General features: G+C 37.2%; 2 protein-coding genes across 8 annotated transcripts in view; both read right to left on the reverse strand.

Moving 5' to 3' along the window:
• On the reverse strand, nucleotides 1–7,913 carry gatd1 (glutamine amidotransferase class 1 domain containing 1). Of its 2 annotated transcripts, none has more exons than XM_079810230.1 (7): nucleotides 7,664–7,913; nucleotides 7,205–7,281; nucleotides 4,772–4,877; nucleotides 4,585–4,692; nucleotides 3,641–3,732; nucleotides 3,469–3,562; nucleotides 1–873 (listed from the first exon to the last, which is right to left on the reverse strand). In XM_079810230.1, the coding sequence occupies exons 1-7, from the start codon at nucleotides 7,710–7,712 to the stop codon at nucleotides 758–760; spliced, it is 642 nt and encodes a 213-aa protein (XP_079666356.1). In that variant the 5' UTR covers nucleotides 7,713–7,913; the 3' UTR covers nucleotides 1–757. The 2 variants fall into 2 exon arrangements, with proteins under 2 accessions (XP_079666356.1, XP_079666355.1); XM_079810229.1 differs by having other exon boundaries at nucleotides 10–873; nucleotides 4,579–4,692; nucleotides 7,664–7,800.
• The window catches only part of cd151 (CD151 molecule), a 23,570-nt gene continuing 9,268 nt past the window's right edge, over nucleotides 7,909–22,210 (reverse strand). For 3 of the 6 annotated variants that reach the window (XM_079810223.1, XM_079810221.1, XM_079810224.1), the window contains 7 exons: nucleotides 21,915–22,106; nucleotides 17,673–17,747; nucleotides 17,384–17,404; nucleotides 16,244–16,348; nucleotides 14,784–14,942; nucleotides 8,721–8,807; nucleotides 7,987–8,633 (listed from right to left, as the gene is read on the reverse strand). In XM_079810223.1, the coding sequence (XP_079666349.1) occupies nucleotides 8,574–8,633; nucleotides 8,721–8,807; nucleotides 14,784–14,942; nucleotides 16,244–16,348; nucleotides 17,384–17,404; nucleotides 17,673–17,747; nucleotides 21,915–22,106 (699 nt within the window). In that variant the 3' untranslated portion in view covers nucleotides 7,987–8,573. Of the gene's footprint in view, nucleotides 8,634–8,720; nucleotides 8,808–14,783; nucleotides 14,943–16,243; nucleotides 16,349–17,383; nucleotides 17,405–17,672; nucleotides 17,748–21,914; nucleotides 22,107–22,210 lie in introns of all 6 variants that reach the window. The other 3 variants (XM_079810222.1, XM_079810226.1, XM_079810225.1) reach the window with 2 other exon arrangements.

Raw genomic sequence — 22,210 nt, forward strand, 5'->3', positions numbered from 1 at the left:
CAGAGTTTTAATGCAATTAATTTTATTATTCAGGAATACCATTTTTATGAATTCATTGGTACAGATTTGTTTGTTCATACTGTATTATGTTCATAATACTGCACGTTACATATTTGATTCCTTTTGTGGTGCAAATCAAAACATTACAGCAGCACAGAAAAATATTTGGATATTAAAAAGATCATGTGAAAGTAAAACAAAGTATCTCAGCACAGATCAGTTGTTCATAAGCGTCATGTTCCTCTTAACATCATAGCAGATCAGCATACAAGTTATCAAAAACCACAGGATTTTCTGTGTTAAACTCCCCATCTTACACTTTACAGGAATGTTGACAAGTCAAGCTACAACAACATCTGACACTGTCAATAACCAAAATATTATAATTAATAATTTACACCAACAATGGATGTCTGTTGCATTTAAACGCTGAAATGTAGAGCTTTTTAGTACTAATGTTTCAGGTTAAAATTTGGTTAGCCTTTTATTTCAGTGCAATGCATTGATATACATTTACAGAACTTGTTTAAATCTATAAATCATCTTGTACTCCTTTCAGCATTCAAATTAAACATTTTGTAGACAGAAAAACAAATGAATCAAGTCATACATTAAACTTTGGAGTGTGAAATGCATTTGAAGTGAAGAATGCATTTGTGGACACGTGTTTTCAATATAAAACATCTGGTAACACTTCTGGTTCACATGTCGTGCCGTGGTCTCTTGTTTGTTCGCGTAATCCGAACAGCTGAAGCGTTTATCTGCTATTACACAGAAGGATCAGGTTGTTGACGGCCGCGGATGTGGACTGCGTGTTTTGCCCCGTCACAAGATGGCGGTCCAGGACCACGTGAACGGCGTCCTCGATACTCGCTGTGAGGGACGGAATTAATTTATGCTTCACATAAACACAAGTAGCATGAAATAAAAGTGATAGAGGTCACCCAAATGCTATTCTGTTATCATCTACTAGGCCAGGGAACATTATGAATAGGGCTGGGTGGACGAAATCGATTTCGCGATTTTAATCACTCATAATGAACCGATTTCGATCTTTCTTACAAAACATCGAACATTAAACATTATTTGCAGCTCGCCTCCAATCAAATAAACAGCGATAAACGTTGTTGCTTACATTTTTATTGTGAAATTCCAACAATAAATACCGTTGGCGCTTGACTTCACGTGACAGATCGCTTAACGCCTCAGTGCAAGCAGCAGCATCTCTTGCAAGATATATAAATAGTAGTTATAGCACGAAATAAACACGAATGAACATCAAAAGGTATGTTGAAAAATACAGAACAACTTGCTGAAATGTATCATGTAATCGATAAATCAATGTTTCAACTGTGAAAAGACGTCAAAACAGCTTGTAAACAATGTCACGTAATGTTACCTCAGAAGAGCCTTTCAATGTCCATGAACTCAGTAAACTAGAAAAAATAACTCTAGGAAGTAGCATTTTGATAAACATATGCACTTTATTAAATATTCATTATATTTTTTTTTACTTAACCTCCGGTTTATCAATATTTAATATAGGCTTTGTTTGAATAAATCCGTCATGAAAACATTATGACAGCAGGCACTATTTAAATATATATATATATATATATATATATATATATATATATATATATATATATATATATATATATATATATATATATATATAAATGATAAATTATATCAATAAAAAGTTATTGTTATAGAAATGATTTACAATTTAAATGTTTAACCAATTATTAAAGCCACAAAATATAATTTTTCGCTGCTAGAGGTTGTTTATTCAAAACAAAGACGTAGCTTGATGACGCTTTGATTTAGCTGAGCTTTTAATATAATAATAATTTATTACATTTATATAGTGCTTTTCTGGGTACTCAAAGCGCTTTACATGGATGGAGGGAATATCCTCAACCACCACAGACGCCTCTTCCGCTCATGTTTATGTGGGGTAACGTAGCGCTGTTTAATCATATACATTATTTGAGTGTGTTGAAAGTTATGTTATAATGCTACTCTGTGCGTTCACTCGATGGCTACTATGAGACACTTGTTCACACTGAGAGATCGATATTAGGCGTGGTAAAACATGGTACTCGCGGTAAATCAAGAAAATGAGATTTAAACAGTAAGACTAACTGTGTTGAGCTGTATAACAATGATAGATCCAAACAGTTGCTCACCTGTCTAATAAAACACATCATATATTAAAGTGTCTTTGGTGTTTCCATGGTTTCTACTAAATAAAACCGTAAATCAAGAATAACGTGGGATGATGTACGGTCCTGGCTAAAATTGCTTATTTCTCTAGATTTAAACATTCAATGTAAGTACACACATCAACAACATATATAACATTGTTCTAGTGGTTTTTGGATATTTTAATCCAAAAATCGTACATATTGTGCCTTTAATTTTAATGTAATGTACTTGACAATATATATCCAAATGAATCAATATCAAATCAAGATAAGAATCGAATCAAATCGCAAATTTGTGAATTGGAATCGATGATATTTGTGTCAATACCAGTGTTGGGTAACGCATTACAAGTAACTTGAGTTACGTAATAATATTACTTTTTCCAAGTAACTAGTAAAGTAACGCATTACTTTTCAAATTTACAACAAAATATCGGAGTTACTTTTTCAAAAAAGTAACACAAGTTACTTTTTCACATTAATTTGAGTGACAGCTCTCCTGCCTCCATGTTGAGAAAAATAAGTGCAAAGGCGTGTGTGTAAACATGATGGTTATTGTAGTTCTAGACTAAATGTGAGCATTTATTTATCTCACTTGCACAATAAAGATTCTGTACTCGTCAAAATGATTAAAATCAGTCAAATGCAAAATCAGAGTACTATGCAAACCTCCAATAATTAAATGTTAAATAAAACAACTATTTATGCATAATCTACCTTTATATTTAATTTACCAATGTCTCGCTGCTGACCTTTGATGGTGAAAATTACTAGATTTTTTGTTTTTATTGGTAAAACTTTTTTCTCCTGCATCGTATTCTACCATTTTCCAGAGCTGCGCCCTCTACTGTTCATGCGGGAATTAGAATTTTTACCTCAGCCTGGGGCTTATAATTTCAATTTTGGTATGAAGAGGTCTTTACCATTGCACAAAAAAATAAATAAAAATAAAACTTTTTTGTTATAAACAAAAACAAGCCCAGCCCAGGTGAGAAAAAGTAACGCAAAAGTAACGTAACGCATTACTTTAGCATAACTTTAAGTAACTAAGTAACTCAATTAGTTACTTTTTAAGGGAGTAACGCAATATTGTAATGCATTACTTTTCAAAGTAACTTTCCCCAACACTGGTCAATACCCAGTGCAATTTGAGCTGTTCCTCACACAAAGCTATCAGAAGACTTATATGGTGAAAGTATGTCAAAAAGGTTTGTAATGACATGAATTTTCCCTTTAATAGATTTAAAAGAAACCCTACCTGTGTAAGATCCACCATTGTCTTTGATAAAATCCTCCACAATCAGCGGCAGGTTGGCAAATTCAGCAGAACGTACCAGCTCAAACACAGAGGGCTGTATAAAACATCACACAGCATGAGCTAATCCATCATAAATGCACAGTTTGTTGACTCGCATGACATTATCGCTCACCCCGGTCATGCTGTAGCCACTGAATATCCACTTATGTTCCTCTGTAGCGCAGCAGAGAGCAGCTACGCCCTGTCCCACCGCACACACAGGCTCTGCAATCACACAGACGTCAGTTAAACTCATCTCACATTTAGTGCGTTAAAGGGTTAGTTCACCCAAAAATGAAAATTCTGTCATTAATTACTTACCCTCATGTCGTTCGACACCCGTAAGACCTCCGTTCATCTTCAGAACACAAATGAAGATATTTTAGTTGAAATCTGATGGCTCTGAAAGGCCTCCATTGGCACAATGGCACAGTTCACTCTCAAGACCCTTAAAAGGCACTAAAGACGTCGTTACAAAGTCCATCTCACTACAGTGGTTCTACAATAACTTTATGAATCAACGAGAATAGTTTTTGTGCGCAAACCTAAATAACGACTTACATAGTGATGACGATTTCAAAACAATGTATCATGAAGCTTCGAAGCGTTATGAATCAGTGAGTTGATTCATGATTCGGATCGTGTGTCAAACCGCCAAACTGCTGAAATTTGGCGATTCAAACTGCTGAATCGACTCACTGATTCATAACGCTTCGAAGCTTCATGATGCCTTGTTTTGAAATCGTCATCACAATATAAGTCGTTATTCAGGGGTTTTTTGCACACAAAAACTATTCTCGTCACTTTATAACATTATTGTAGAACGACTGTAGTGAGATGGACTTTGTAACGACGTCTTTAGTACCTTTTAAGGGTCTTGAGAGTGAACCGTGCCATTGTGCCAATGGAGGCCTTTCAGAGCCATCAGATTTACACTAAAATATCTTCATTTGTGTTCTGAAGATGAACGGAGGTCTGACGGGTGTCGAACGACATGAGGGGAAGTAATTAATGACAGATTTTCATTTTTGGGTGAACTAACCCTTTAATGAGTATTAGAGACGCAGAGACCCTCACTTTGCTGAGAAGTGAAGTGGGACAGGATTCGTGCGAGGGACCCGCTGTGGGCGAGATCATTCAGGGCTCCCGGACAGTCGGGGATCAACAGCGCCTGATAGCGGGCTCCTGAAACATCACACACACATCCTGATTTTTATACATGCACTTAATGCACTCGGTTTAAAAAAGCAGACAGATTTCTGACCATCAATAGACTCCAGTTTGGCCGGGCTGGCGTAGGGTTTGACGCTGAACTCTTGCACCCATCGGGCTGTGCTGTCATCCACGCCCACAAAGTCGATTGTCTTACCCTGTGAGACAAAAATGTGACGTCCAGCAAACTGAGGCTTTATGGCAAGCTGCTTTGACTTTTATTCATTCCCGGGATATGAATTCTTGATATCAACAATTCAATGTTCACTAGTTAAAATGCTTATTCTTGATATCAGGAATTTGTTTTCTAATAGCAACAACGGCAAATCAGGAATTACATTTCCACTAGTAAAAATCTTATCACTTGCAGAAATACGAATTATTGATATGAAGAATTAAATTGAGTAAATTTAATAACTAGTAAAAATTATAATTCTTGATATCTGTATTTGTGTTTTCACTAGTGAAATGTCACCGCCATTCAAATTCAATTGTTCATATTAAGAATTTATTTCTTAGTAAAAAAAAAATTCATATTTGATATCAATTTTCATGGTTACTAGTAAAAATATACATTTCTGATATCAAGAACTCAATTGTCACTAGTTGAAATGTTAAATCTTGATATCTGTCAATGTATTTCAATTAGGGCTGTCAAAAGATTAATCGCATGCAAAATAAAAGTTTGTGTTTACATAATATATGTGTGTGTACTCTGTTAATTATTATTTATATATAAATACACACACAAGCATGTATATATTTAAGAAAAAAATATTTTTATATATAAAACATTTATATTTATATATATTATATAAATGTATATACATGCAAATATTTCTTAAATATATACATGAATGTGTGTGTATTTATATATAAATAATAATTAACAGAGTACACACACATATATTATGTAAACACAAACTTTTATTTTGGATGCGATTAATCACGATTAATCTTTTGACAGCCCTAATTTCAACATGTTACATTTGTTATTTCTGATTTCAATCATTAGGAGAGTAATTTCAGATATCAAAAATTGCTTTTTTTCTTATATAAGAAATTAACATTGTCCTTAGTGACAATCAAATTATTGTTATCAAATATTAAAAAAAATTCTAGCAGCACTCATCCATGTCTTTATGGGCTGACGCTTTGTGCACTGGTCATGTTGGGACCAAGCCTGTAGTGCTTCAGTCAGAAATTGAAGCTTTCGGGCCTCGATCGCCCCCCAGTGGACGGTCCCAGTATAGCTCCTAAACCCCGCCTCTCCATGTATTAGAATGGGCGCGAGACACACTAAACAATTTAATTACACTTCAAATAATTGTTTCCTAAAGATGGTTTCTGTCATTTTAGGCAGTTTTTATTACAATAATTTCATTTCAAGTGTTCGTTTTTTAAATAAGTTTAGTTTTAGTGAGTTATTTGATGCTATAAAAACGAGGGGTGTGACGTCATGATTGACAGCTGAGATTGACGGCTTCTCTGAATGAACTTGTCACTGAGGCACTAACGGACTTTTTTCTGGATTTTTGGGAGGAGATTGGAGCTTTAGCTTTAATTTCTACACTTCCATAACTGTTTATTTCACACCAACATAATGAATTGTTCTGCATCTGCGAGAGTGTGGGCGGGCTTTTGATAATCGCGCCTCTACTTCCTGTTCTCTACTGCGCAACTCCGGTCCCGAGATCGCTACTGCGCAGACTCGGTCCCAAGATGTCAGCGCCGTGAGCGGGCCTATGAAAGCTTCAACTTTGGTCAGCGGAAGTCAATGAAGTCGCGTCGTCCATATTTTTTTACGGTCTATGGTTGGGACAGGAAGGGGCCGTCCCCAAACTGATCCCACAAAGTTGGGAGCATGAAATTGTACAAAATGTCTTGGTATGCTGAAGCATTAAGAGTTCCTCTCACTGGAACTAAGGGGCCAAGCCCAGCCCCTGATAAACAACCCCACACCATAATCCCCCCTCCACCAAACTTTACACTTGGCACAATGCAGGCAGGCAAGTCCCGTTCTCCTGGCAACCGCCAAACCCAGACTCGTCCATGGGATTGCCAGACAGAGAAGCGTGATTAGTGTCTAGTGCTTGAGTTTATACACCTGTGGCCATGGAGTGATTGGAACACCTCAATTCAATGATTTGGAGGGGTGTCACAATAATTTTGGCAATAGTGTATCAAAAATAATGCGTTTTACTACTAATTGTATATCTGATATCTGTATAAAATCAATGATTGCCTGTGGTTACATTTCACTAGTGAAAATACAATTACAGATATCACGAATTATAGTATTTACTAGCTGAAATGTAATTCTTCATTTCGAGAACTCATATTTCAGAGAGTAATGACGCCATTGTTGATTTCAAGAATTCATATCCTGGGAATGAATAAAAGTCAAAACGGCTTGCCACAGAGGTTTGTATGATGGATAAACAGTGAATAAAATGTGTAGAAGATGCAGTGTGTGTTTCCTCACGCCAGGTGTCGCTGTCTGCACGTTAAACACTGAACTGCACAAACTGAAACACTGATGGAACGAGCGAGCCGAAACTCCTGCAGGGAAAACACACTTTAACGCCTTACATTCATGATAATAAACACAAAACTGTACAAAAACATCACTGTTTAAAGTTTAATTTAAAAACAGAAAAGTGCAATGATATTGCCATGAGATTGTCCACTGGATTTTTTGTTTGAATTAGAATAGAAAATTAGAAATAGCCCAAAGAATGCCCTAAAAGACTAGATCTTTCCTAAGCCAAAAAAATGTAAAATAAAAGACGCATTTAAAGAAATTTAATAACACATACAAGAAACGTATGACATATAATTTATGAACACAGCAAATTGTATACTACTGAGAAAACATGTTTTTAACTGTATACAAAATATGCACGTAAAAGTTGATTTGAAGTGATGTTTTGATGTTTCTCACCTGCAGACGCAGCACTGGCCACTATCAGACATGTAGGTTTAGATGTCATTATAGACGCTTTATATCGCCTAATTCACAGTTTCCTCTCTATTTAGAGATTGACCATCAACGAGCGATAGTGACAATACTAACGTCAACAATAACCTAGCGAATAAGTGTATTAAAGTGTAATAAATCCATTGAATTTACAATAAAAACAGAAACGTAGATCAGCTGCTTGTTTTGATAGGTCCGTTGCGTTTAAGGTTCCGGGTAAAACAGTTTCTGCGTAAGTAGTTCCGACATGTGATATTGCATATTAATGTTAAATGATGCAAATGAATTACTTTGAATGTTTTATTAATATAACAAGTGTTACACACAAAGCATGTAGAAATTCAAGTCTGTCATTTTAAGATGAATCTTAGATTACATTAAATTTTAAGGTGTCATTGTTACAGTGTATTTATATAGTTAAGTACTGAGTAATATTAATGAACAACATGTACTTACTATAGGGTTATGGTTTGGTTGAGAGTTTGCATGTAATTATGCATAATTTATAGTTATATCTATGGTAAGTACATGTAACAATGACACTGAAATAGTGTTACCGAATCTTCAAAATAAAGATTGCCAATAATTACTTGTGTAACTGGAAAGTATGTTTAATAATCAATGGAAGGCATGTGTTGTCAGAAACAAAACAATCCTTATTATTCCACTGATTTATTTGTACTGCAAAATGGAGACTTTTAACAAACATTGCATCCATAATCTTTGCATAAAACAAGACAATGTAAAGTTTAATTTCCAGAAGGACTGTCCTGCAGCCAAGACATATTGACCTGCCGTCATATTCCTGACACACAGCACATTCAACCCACACAGAAACAGCCAGCAATGAAGACAGCATAAAGTGTCTTCTTTCTCAGTATATTTCTTCTTTCAAACTTCGATACAGGCAGCAGGTAAAAATCATCCCTACAATCTGGAACAGACAGAAAAGGTTAAAGGTTAAAATCTTTGATATTACATAAAAAACAAATAGGAGTGAAATTATTTGCTAGTTGTTCACCTGAATAAATGCAATCCCAAGACCCACTGAGCCCAAAATCAGCAGATGTTGAAGAATAAACTCCTCTAGTTTGGATATACAGCCGCCCTGAGAGACATACAAAAGAGCTGCTCAAGGAACATTTCTAATTATTATACAACAATAAATACTTCTTACTGCTTAGTTTTTTTTGTGGAAAACGTAATACACGATCACTCAAAAGTTTGGGGTAAAAGTGACAGTAAAACATTTACAATGTTACAACATATTTACCTGAGTATGCAGCACTGAACACATCAGAGGTCTCCAATATAAACATTTCTCAATTAATTATTTCAAAGACAAATTATTAAAGGGGCTATATGCAACTGTTTCCCCAAAATAAACGTAACAATAGCCTTTTTATTTGACCATTTATGACTCAAACATCTCCTGATGAGCATACTGACACCTTGTCCGCTCACAGTGGGTGCACCTATAAGCCTGTATCCTATTTTTCCTATTTTCTGGCGGGTCGTTTTTTTCCCGCGCTGTCTGCGGATGTGACGTCACCACCGCTGCGAGAGCGAGCAGAAAATGAGAGCAGTTCTGTTTTTTGGCCACAGGTGTCAGTCGCGAGTTTAAATTTCAGAAAAACGCATATAGCCCCTTTAAGGAGAAGCAAAGTTGATACTCAAATGAAACATAATTAAGAACTGCATAAGTCATAACAGAAATAAAATTGTACGGTCAGTTCTGTCATGACAACTCTTAGATTGATTGGCATGGTAATGGACATAACAATGTTGATATGTTTGGTCTTAGCGGAATAGATCTGCTACACATCTGATGCTGCTGTTATTATTGATGCTGTTATTATTGCTGTTATTGCTGCTGCTGTTATTACTGCTGTTATTATTGCTGCTGCTGTTATTGCTGCTGCTGTTATTGATGTTGTTATTATTGCTGCTGATGTTATTGCTGCTGTTATTATTGCTGCTGCTGTTATTATTGATGCTGTTATTATTGCTGCTGCTGTTATTATTGCTGCTGTTATTATTGCTGCTGCTGTTATTATTGATGTTGTTATTATTGCTGCTGATGTTATTGCTGCTGTTATTATTGCTGCTGCTGTTATTATTGCTGCTGTTATTATTGCTGCTGCTGTTATTATTGATGTTGTTATTATTGCTGCTGATGTTATTGCTGCTGTTATTATTGCTGCTGCTGTTATTGCTGCTGCTGTTATTACTGCTGTTATTATTGATGCTGCTGTTATTGCTGCTGCTGTTATTGATGTTGTTATTATTGCTGCTGATGTTATTGCTGCTGTTATTATTGCTGCTGCTGTTATTATTGATGCTGTTATTATTGATGCTGCTGTTATTGATGCTGTTATTATTGCTGCTGCTGTTATTGATGCTGCTGTTATTGCTGCTGCTGTTATTGATGTTGTTATTATTGCTGCTGCTGTTATTGATGTTGTTATTATTGCTGCTGCTGTTATTGCTGCTGTTATTATTGCTGCTGCTGTTATTGATGCTGCTGTTATTATTGCTGCTGCTGTTATTGCTGCTGTTATTATTGCTGCTGCTGTTATTATTGCTGCTGCTGTTATTGCTGCTGTTATTATTGCTGCTGCTGTTATTGCTGCTGTTATTATTGCTGCTGCTGTTATTGATGCTGCTGTTATTATTGCTGCTGTTATTGCTGCTGCTGTTATTGCTGCTGCTGTTATTGATGTTGTTATTATTGCTGCTGCTGTTATTGCTGCTGTTATTATTGCTGCTGCTGTTATTGATGCTGCTGTTATTGCTGCTGTTATTATTGCTGCTGCTGTTATTGATGCTGCTGTTATTATTGCTGCTGTTATTGCTGCTGCTGTTATTGCTGCTGCTGTTATTATTGCTGCTGCTGTTATTATTGCTGCTGCTGTTATTGATGCTGTTATTATTGCTGCTGCTGTTATTATTGCTGCTGCTGTTATTATTGCTGCTGCTGTTATTATTGATGCTGTTATTATTGCTGCTGCTGTTATTGCTGCTGCTGTTATTGATGCTGTTATTATTGCTGCTGCTGTTATTATTGATGCTGTTATTATTGATGCTGTTATTATTGCTGCTGCTGTTATTATTGCTGCTGATGTTATTGCTGCTGCTGTTATTATTGATGCTGTTATTGCTGCTGCTGTTATTATTGCTGCTGTTATTATTGCTGCTGCTGTTATTGCTGCTGCTGTTATTGATGCTGTTATTGCTGCTGCTGTTATTGCTGCTGCTGTTATTATTGATGCTGTTATTGCTGCTGCTGTTATTGCTGCTGCTGTTATTGATGCTGTTATTGATGCTGTTATTGCTGCTGCTGTTATTGCTGCTGCTGTTATTGATGCTGTTATTGATGCTGTTATTGCTGCTGCTGTTATTGCTGCTGCTGTTATTGATGCTGTTATTGCTGCTGCTGTTATTGCTGCTGCTGTTATTATTGATGCTGTTATTGCTGCTGCTGTTATTGCTGCTGCTGTTATTGATGCTGTTATTATTGCTGCTGCTGTTATTATTGCTGCTGCTGTTATTATTGATGCTGTTATTATTGCTGCTGCTGTTATTGATGCTGTTATTATTGCTGCTGCTGTTATTATTGCTGCTGCTGTTATTATTGCTGCTGCTGTTATTATTGATGCTGTTATTATTGCTGCTGCTGTTATTGCTGCTGCTGTTATTGATGCTGTTATTATTGCTGCTGCTGTTATTATTGATGCTGTTATTATTGCTGCTGCTGTTATTATTGATGCTGTTATTATTGCTGCTGCTGTTATTATTGCTGCTGATGTTATTGCTGCTGCTGTTATTATTGATGCTGTTATTGCTGCTGCTGTTATTATTGATGCTGTTATTATTGCTGCTGCTGTTATTATTGCTGCTGTTATTGATGCTGTTATTATTGCTGCTGTTATTGATGCTGTTATTATTGCTGCTGTTATTGCTGCTGCTGTTATTACTGCTGTTATTATTGCTGCTGCTGTTATTGATGCTGTTATTATTGCTGCTGCTGTTATTATTGCTGCTGTTATTATTGCTGCTGCTGCTGTTATTATTGCTGCTGTTATTATTGCTGCTGCTGTTATTATTGCTGCTGTTATTGCTGCTGCTGTTATTGATGCTGTTATTATTGCTGCTGTTATTATTGCTGCTGTTATTGCTGCTGCTATTGCTGCTGCTGTTATTGATGCTGTTATTATTGCTGCTGCTGTTATTATTGATGCTGTTATTGCTGCTGCTGTTATTATTGATGCTGTTATTATTGCTGCTGCTGTTATTATTGCTGCTGTTATTATTGCTGCTGCTGTTATTATTGCTGCTGCTGTTATTATTGCTGCTGTTATTATTGCTGCTGTTATTGCTGCTGCTGTTATTGCTGCTGCTGTTATTGATGCTGTTATTATTGCTGCTGCTGTTATTATTGCTGCTGTTATTGCTGCTGCTGTTATTATTGCTGCTGTTATTATTGCTGCTGCTGTTATTATTGCTGCTGTTATTGCTGCTGATATTATTGCTGCTGTTATTGCTGCTGCTGTTATTATTGCTGCTGTTATTGCTGCTGCTGTTATTATTGCTGCTGTTATTGCTGCTGCTGTTATTATTGCTGCTGTTATTATTGCTGCTGTTATTATTCCTGCTGCTGTTATTATTGCTGCTGATATTATTGCTGCTGTTATTGCTGCTGCTGTTATTATTGCTGCTGTTATTGCTGCTGCTGTTATTGCTGCTGATATTATTGCTGCTGTTATTGCTGCTGCTGTTATTATTGCTGCTGTTATTGCTGCTGTTATTATTGCTGCTGTTATTGCTGCTGTTATTACTGCTGTTATTATTGCTGCTGCTGTTATTGATGCTGTTATTATTGCTGCTGCTGTTATTATTGATGCTGTTATTATTGCTGCTGCTGTTATTATTGCTGCTGTTATTATTGCTGCTGCTGTTATTATTGCTGCTGTTATTGCTGCTGCTGTTATTATTGCTGCTGTTATTGCTGCTGCTGTTATTATTGCTGCTGTTATTGCTGCTGCTGTTATTATTGCTGCTGTTATTATTCCTGCTGCTGTTATTATTGCTGCTGTTATTGCTGCTGATATTATTGCTGCTGGTATTGCAGCTGCTGTTATTATTGCTGCTGTTATTATTGCTGCTGATGTTATTGCTGCTGCTGTTATTATTGATGCTGTTATTATTGCTGCTGCTGTTATTGATGCTGTTATTATTGCTGCTGCTGTTATTATTGCTGCTGTTATTATTGCTGCTGCTGCTGTTATTATTGCTGCTGTTATTATTGCTGCTGCTGTTATTATTGCTGCTGTTATTATTGCTGCTGTTATTGCTGCTGCTGTTATTGATGCTGTTATTATTGCTGCTGTTATTATTGCTGCTGTTATTGCTGCTGCTATTGCTGCTGCTGTTATTGATGCTGTTATTATTGCTGCTGCTGTTATTATTGATGCTGTTATTGCTGCTGCTGTTATTATTGATGCTGTTATTATTGCTGCTGCTGTTATTATTGCTGCTGCTGTTATTATTGCTGCTGTTATTGCTGCTGTTATTATTGCTGCTGTTATTGCTGCTGCTGTTATTGCTGCTGCTGTTATTGATGCTGTTATTATTGCTGCTGCTGTTATTATTGCTGCTGTTATTGCTGCTGCTGTTATTATTGCTGCTGTTATTATTGCTGCTGCTGTTATTATTGCTGCTGTTATTGCTGCTGATATTATTGCTGCTGTTATTGCTGCTGCTGTTATTATTGCTGCTGTTATTGCTGCTGCTGTTATTATTGCTGCTGTTATTGCTGCTGCTGTTATTATTGCTGCTGTTATTATTGCTGCTGTTATTATTCCTGCTGCTGTTATTATTGCTGCTGATATTATTGCTGCTGTTATTGCTGCTGCTGTTATTATTGCTGCTGTTATTGCTGCTGCTGTTATTGCTGCTGATATTATTGCTGCTGTTATTGCTGCTGCTGTTATTATTGCTGCTGTTATTGCTGCTGTTATTATTGCTGCTGTTATTGCTGCTGTTATTACTGCTGTTATTATTGCTGCTGCTGTTATTGATGCTGTTATTATTGCTGCTGCTGTTATTATTGATGCTGTTATTATTGCTGCTGCTGTTATTATTGCTGCTGTTATTATTGCTGCTGCTGTTATTATTGCTGCTGTTATTATTGCTGCTGTTATTGCTGCTGCTGTTATTATTGCTGCTGTTATTGCTGCTGCTGTTATTATTGCTGCTGTTATTGCTGCTGCTGTTATTATTGCTGCTGTTATTATTCCTGCTGCTGTTATTATTGCTGCTGTTATTGCTGCTGATATTATTGCTGCTGTTATTGCAGCTGCTGTTATTATTGCTGCTGTTATTATTGCTGCTGATGTTATTGCTGCTGCTGTTATTATTGATGCTGTTATTATTGCTGCTGCTGTTATTATTGCTGCTGCTGTTATTATTGATGCTGTTATTGCTGCTGCTGTTATTATTGCTGCTGATGTTATTGCTGCTGCTGTTATTATTGATGCTGTTATTATTGCTGCTGCTGTTATTATTGATGCTGTTATTATTGCTGCTGCTGTTATTATTGATGCTATTATTATTGCTGCTGCTGTTATTATTGATGCTGTTATTGCTACAGATGTCATTGTTGCTGCTGATGTCATTTCTGCTGTTGGTGTTATTTCTACTGATGTCATTGCTGCTGCTGCTGCTTATTTTGGTTATTGCTGCTACTATTATTGGTGTTGGTTATTGTTGATACTGCTGTTGGTTATTGCTGCTGCTGACATGCTGCTGTACAATATAGCATACATTAACTACCTATTTCAGATCTATACAGGTGGAGATGGGGAAGGTGGAGGGTTTCTAAAAAACATGCAGTAACTGCTACAGAAAATGCTGACCAGTATTATGAAGGTTGAGCAGCGAGCTCATTGGCTACTAATACAGCATGAACCAATCAGCTGTGCCCTATAGAGAATGATGTGATTGCTAGCAGATTGAGTTAAAGACCTATCAGCCTGGGCTATCTAGAGTTGCATGACAGAACTTTGTATTTATCTGAATGTACCTCCACTTTGTAGATGTTGGATGGGTGGTCTCTGCGTCCACAGTGCTCTGTGGGGGTCTTGCAGCAGCTGTCGGGCACCAGGCGTCCGTCAGCACCAGGCGTCTGTATCCAGGCCCCGTCCCTCCAGTCCACTGAGCTGTTACTGCCACAACACTTTAGCTGCATCGTAAAACAGATGGAGAGGGAGGGGGCGCGGGAACAGGGAAAGAGTTCATTCTTGTGACCGGTGGATTGTTTCCCCATGGGCTAGTGCTGTCTGATGTTATGATGCATAAACGCACATGCTCACAGACTGAGAAATTGTGTTCAAAAGCCTTCATTGTCATGATATTGTAAGACTATAAACTTCAAAGCTGTTGAACAGAGTTCATTGGATTATTATAGCTAAAGAAACGTTTGTCACAGACTTTGAATGTGGGCTTGACAAGCCTTGTCTCAAAGTTTAAAATAGCTTAGAAGTCTGAAAGGTTTCTAAGGTGTTCTTGATGGTTTGCTATGTGGTTGCTAAGGTGTGCAACAGTGCCTGCCGTCTTTTTCAGTAAGAAAAATATTAATATTTAAAACTTTATGGACTAATAACTAAGCCTAATAACTAATTTCTCACAACTTGTGTGCTTTTTCTGGGTAAAATGGAGTGAATTGAGACGCTAAAAGAGAACGTGCATAGGAGACCAACGGCCAAGGTCAGGATTTTCATTAAATAATACATTAAATTTAATATCGTATACCCCATTACACTTGGAATATATGTCACGTGTCACATGGGATCATTCTGTGATACTATTAGCATTTTTTTTTTAAATCACTGGTCGCTTTTCATTAAAGAAAGAAGGGCATATGCCATTAGAACAACAACAGGCTGAGTAAATGATGACTTTTTAGAGACATTTTTGGGTGAACTATCCCTTTAAAGTAAGTTGTGTACAGCGGTAACCAAGGAAGCGCTATATCGCTGCTGTTGCATAAGCGCCACCTTCTGTCAGAGAGTGAATTTGCATTTTAATTCCGCCCGTCTTTGTTTTGTGCAGGTGTTTTATGTAGGATAATTTCAGAAAGCTCAAGTCAGATCACTCTGTTTTTGCTTTAAATCTCGAAATGATACAATCAAACTCAAATAAAAAACTGCTTGTTTGGATCGTGATTAAAACGCAGTGGCTTTCAAATGGCTACAGTTATGTTTGTGTTTAAGGCCAGTGTGGCCTGTAAAAGAGCAAATAAACAAATACATTTGGTTAAAAAAGACAAAAAATCAGCAACCGGTATCAGAATTGGCCCATTTGCTTGTAAAAAAAAATTGGCAATTGGGAATCGGCCATGATTAAATCATGATCGGTGCATCCCTAGTTCATAAGATATTGTTAAAATCAATTTCCCTATGGAGAAAATGAATGGAGTTTGTATTCCCAGAACATGACTGTTGCACTGTATGGTGCTCTGGGTGGTTTCTGGGATGCACTTACGTCTTGCTGGAGTTTGTCGATGGCTCTAGTGATGTGCTCTTGTCCAGGCTGCTGGTAGTTTTCCACCATCCTCTCTTTCAGATCGGCTCTCAGCTCAGCGTTCAGCTGCAGTCACAGATAAATCCATCAGACCACAAACTATATATATAAATCATACTCTATAGAGCAAAGTCTGTTTTCATAGATACAAAGTAAAGACACATATATTAAAGCTGCACTATGTAACTTTTCCGTCCACTAGAGGTCGCCTGTTCAAAACAAAGGCGTAGTTTGATGACGCCACGTTTGAGCGCAGAATTTTGGGACATGTGGTCTTCACCTCACAGCCGGTGGGAAAGGATCGGGATAGGACTCGGGCAGAAATCATGTTGATGGATGTGATTATTAACGTTACTGTAGTCTGAAGCAGAGCAGGAGCGAGTGTTGTGGAGCTGAGGAACCGCTGGAGCGATTGTTAATGAGAAGAGTGGCGGGACTTTTATTATGACACAGTCTCCGGTGGGACTTTTATAATGCGCCATTTCTGCTTTTCCGGTCATGAGTATGAGGTAACGCAGCTCTGTTTATCATATTATACGCATCTGAGTGTGTTAATGATGTTGTGACGTTACTCTGTGTGTTCTCTCAGCGGCTGCTATGACACTTGTTCACACTGCAGTGAGAGTAAAGCGTTTCTGCAAAATAAATCCGGAAACCGACGGAGCGCAGATATAATGTCATCGACAGGCGACTCCCTCAAACGTCCCGGTTCATTGGTTAAAATAGCAATTTCTCTTGATTTACAAATAGTTGGAAACATTTGGGATATTGTAAGTGCTCAACTGAACAAAATATATAACACTAGCCTAGTGGTTTTCGGATATTTTACTGAAAAAAATTTACATAGTGCAGCTTTAAAGGAATCATCCAAAATGAAAATTCACTCATTATTTACTCAACCTCATGTCGTTCCAAACCTAATGTTATTATTTCCCTCAGAACACGGAAGAAATGTTCTCACACAGCCACGGAAAACATAACCGCATACCGGTTTGGATTGGCATGAGGATGAGTAAATTACAGTCATTTTATTTCTGAATGAGCTATTGAAATTGAACTAGCTAACTGTTTTTTTTTTTTTTGGTCTACGTAATTGTTTACCTGGTAGCAGAGAGGAAAACACTGGAGGAAGAGGAGGAAAAGGAGGAAGAAGACAAAGGGTTTTATAAAGATGGAAAAGCAGGAAAGTGGATGAGGAGCATGCAAACATACAACACTCGACATGTGTATGTGGGTTTAATGTGAATCTGAGGAGAATATTGGATTGGATGGCATATTACATTCCCAAGTTCATCCACTTGTTATTGGCATGCGTACATAAGGATGCTGAAAATGCTGCATAAACATGTTTAACTAATAGAAACGAATCCTCATCCGAATGTGCGTTTACCTCCTGATAATAGATGTAGGCCAAAATTCCAGCTGTGATCTCCAGGAGGAAGATTAACAACAACAGGACAAAGAACTGTGGGGACAAAAGGGGACAATAATAATAAACATATTGGGACACCAGGTGCGAGGGTGAGTAGATAATGACAAACTTAAATTTGTGCATGATTGTTCTTTCAAGTCCATCAGCTGTTGAACAAGTGAAGAAATGGCATCTGAGGAATGTTACACAGCTGATAAAGGTCAAAAGCACTATTAATTTTCTCTCTGCCTGTATTTGTTCTGTTTTTTCCCTCTGTTTTCTGTCCTTCCCCAGCCCACCACTCTCATTTCATTCCTCTATTCTGGATTCACTCCCTTCTCATTCCTCTATACTCCCTCTCTCTCTCTCTGCTGCCTGTCATTCCTCAGCTGTGACTCAGTTGCTAAGTCTGACCTCTTAAAGAGACACACGTCTTTTTTTAAATCAGATACGATGACAGCTTTGAGACAACTAAGAGACACACATACAGTATAAACATGATCAAACTAAATTAGGAAGCACAATAAAGTCACGTTAGTGTGACTGCATGTTCCCAGAATGAGTGTGCGGGACTCCACACGGTCTAAATCTGCCTACTGTAATCCAATGTTTACTCAAAATATTTCTCTCAAAGTAAAGTCTGGCAGGGTTTTTTGTTATGAATCTTATCACCGGCTGCACAGAGACGATTCAGCTAAAAGTTTCCTGAAGTATTAATAGTCCTGTAAGCCGCTTGCTTCCTTCCACGTTAAAATGGCTTTTGTTGATTGTGTTTAGACAAACAACACTATTGTCAGACTTAAGTTGTGTCCCAAATGACGCACTTTACACTTACACACTGTACTTATGCACTCAATCGTGTCATGTATGAATTTTATATGGTTATTTTGTCATGCATCATCAGAGTCTGATGCCATTCCCCCTCCGCTACATAATTAAACCTGTGACAGTTGAGTATGATAATGTTTTTATTCTATTTAATATTTTGTATTTTTAGGGGATTTTATGGTACTTAATTATATTTATGGAATAGTTCCATCCATCCATCCATACCTGATAATCACTTTTTGAACATGGACCTGAAAATGACATTTTTTTTTTTAAAGAAGACACTTGGCAGACTCTTGCTGAAGTGAAAAAAGTTAAAAAAAGTGGAATAAAAAAAGTTATAGAAGGTTTTTTTTTTTATTATTATGAAAAATGCATTAAATATTTAAAATTTTATATGACATACATATTTCTCAAAACCAAAAAATCAAAGCCATGAATATTGCGGTTGATATCTCAAGAAATGAGCTTTCAGTGAAATTTTGTTTGTGTGCAGTACCAAACGCTTCCACAAGATGAAATTCACTTTCCATTTGTTTCCAATGCGCTCATTTTTGACCGTGAACAATACAAGTGATACTATTGTTTTCAGGACCATTTAACCTTTTCCAGGGCTCCAGACTAACTTTTTTCACTAGGAGCACAGTGGCCCCCAACTCAAAATTTTAGGGGCATAACCAGAAAATTTAGGGGCACACACCGTAAATCACCCAAATCTACTACAGGGCTCCAAACTAACATTTGAGAGCAGTGCCACTAAGTTCTACAGATGGTGGCGCTGGAGGAAAACTGATCATAAAGTTAATTGAATCATAAAATGACTATTGTTGTGTTAATAAGTGCAGTTCCTAATAATAGTACATGTTTGTTTATTGGAAATTTAACAGTGAAGCATGTTCCAATAAGGAATATTTTAACTCTTATTAAATGTACTATTGTTCTTCTATAGTATCATACTGAACTAAAATGAGCACTCTTTACTTGTTTTCTGTGTAATCCAGTCACAATTTGAAGATAAGTTTTTGTTTTTCATGAGACTTTGTGACTTCCTACTTTGTTTCATATACTATGGGGTGGAAATGTCTAATAAGTCAAATAATTGCTCCTATGCCACCACCTACTGGTTATAGTGGTAATTTCATATATTTTGTGCTTTTTTGCCATAAAGTGGCCTACACCTTTAAACTTTTAGTTTTACAAATAATCAAACTAAAAATAATATTAAAATTGGATAATATTTAGAGCTTTGAAGTGCTGGGAAAAGTGTGGAACACTTGAAAAAGTACTTGAATTTCAAGTTGAAGTTGAAAGTTGAAGTTGAAGTTGAATTTCACTTTCAAAAGGTTGTACAAACCCTGAGAATGTAAAAAAGATAGAAAAGATGTAAAAAAGATAGAAAAGATAGCAAAATGCCACCATTTAGTCGCAGTCTGGAGCCCTGTTTTCCAATCATGTCCATGATTTTTGTGTTTGTTCAAGTTTCATACTATTACGATGAAGAAATTCTAATAAAACAAAACGAAAAAGTAAAAATAATATGATTTAAATACTATTTTCAAATATAGTATATAATTACTCTAGAATTGAAAGGCAAAAAAAAAAATCAAAGCCATAAATCTAAACAAGTTGTGCTCCAAATTTGAGGTCGACATCTCAAAAAATGAGCTTTCAGTCAGATTTTGTTTGTGCGCAGTACCAAACGCTTCCACTAGATGAAGCGTAAAACAGCACCAGAGGCTTTAGTGCATCTTCCGAATACAAGGCCCCATTTACACTGCATGGTTCAAGTGACCCAATTCCAATTTTTCCTCTCACGTGGCACAGATTGGATATGACGTGAACGTGTAAGCAGGAAAAAACTGCATGAATTCTGATATCCTCCGATCGGATTCAGGCCTCACTCATATGTGGTAATAAATCCGATATGATTCGGATACGTGCATTTGCGTCTGCCATGTAAGCGGTCAAATCGGATATTCCCCAGTAAATTCCCCAGTAAATCGGACGAATGACGTCAACTCAGGTGGACACGAACTGCGATCAAGGGCTCTCCGCCTTACGAGAGCAATGTTTTGCTGACCTTTAAAGATAGTGCGGAAAGCAAAACATTGAATAATCATTGCGTCTGCATCCATTGCATATCGTGCCGTTTTACTTCCTTTTCCGGGTCAGAACGTCTTGGGCTGTTTCGCCAGTGTATAGTGGAAATGCAAATATCGGATACAGGTCGCTTTTAAAAGATGATGTAAGCGGGTCATCAAAAAAATCGGATTTAGTCACCAAATCGGAATTGTGCATCAAGACCTGCAGTGTAAATGCGGCCAAAAGCCCTATTCGCACGAGATTAGTATTATCTGGGGACCTCTGGTGAGTTGTAATAATTGCAGAGAATGTCTGTGATCTTAATCCCGCCCGAATCGGCCAAGCCTGTAATTTGTAAAAAAGTAAAAATCCCCCCGCAAATGACCTACCATATTTCACCAGACACCGAGGTCCTGTGATAATATTAATCCCGTGCGAATCGGCATCTCTGTGATTTTGCCGGGATTAGGTGGATCGTATATAATTTTTGCAAGGTTTTTGTTTCCTGTGCGCATTTTTATCTTTATATTTCACGAAGAATGGAGCTCGGCTGCATAAAATGCGCACCGTTATGAATTCCTGTGCGGCCGTGCGGATTATACTTTCACTTTAGAATGAGCAATTTGGGAGTAAATTGCTTGAATGGTGTGTTTAATATTATTCTTAACGAAAAACACAAAAACAGAACAGTACAATGACAAGCTCGCTTAAATGGGCGCTTTTACATTTAGCTTTGAAACTGAATCTTCCGCCGTATATTGTTATTATTGCTCAGTTGAGTTTTTAATTGTAGCGTCTGTTCTCTAACTGAACTAAATTATTTTTATTACTATAAAACAATCAAAATGAAATCGATACGACTGTTTATAATTTCATTCAGCTATATCTATAACGAAAAAACATTTACAAGTCGAGTAAAATCACAGGCTTGCTTATCCCGTGCGAATGCGCCACGCAAAATTCAGATGTGGGGGAGTCATTTCTAAATCACACGAGGTCCCCAGATAAAACTAATCCCGTGCGAATAGGGCTTAAGTGTACTTTTTCTATCTGAATTTTCAGTGTGAACACACTACTACAAAACGGCATTGAACAGTGCATATGTACACAAATTGGGACACACCTCAGGGGTTAATTAACTGAACAAACCACTAATTATAAATATGAAACGTTATTAGGGGGTTGGGATGTTTTTTGGCAGCAAGCAACCACCTAACAACAACCCAGAACATCCTAGAAACACTTGAAAACACCTGGAGTTGACAAATGTGTCTGCTGTCAGTGGTCGCGTTACCCATGATGCTCTCTCACCACTATAAGAAGACCTCTTTGTTCCCTGATGGTGGCGCAGCAGCCCAGTATCCCGGTGAACATGACGACGGCACCCGCACCAATCAGGATGAAGGCGGCAATCATATACGAGCTGGAGGACAGAAGGCTGATGTAGTCGCTTTTATCCACCAGAGTCCATATTCCCACTGCCATCACAGCGCCACCTGCCAACTGGGAGGACATTGTACAGTTGTTAGTGCGCTAAATCTGGCCTCTTGTTTTTTTTATTTGCTTCAAAACTGTTTGTGCTTAGAAAGGATTACAGTTCTGAGTTT

This window comes from Gobio gobio (genome assembly GCF_949357685.1).
Source record: "Gobio gobio genome assembly, chromosome: 25".
NCBI lineage: Eukaryota > Metazoa > Chordata > Actinopteri > Cypriniformes > Gobionidae > Gobio > Gobio gobio.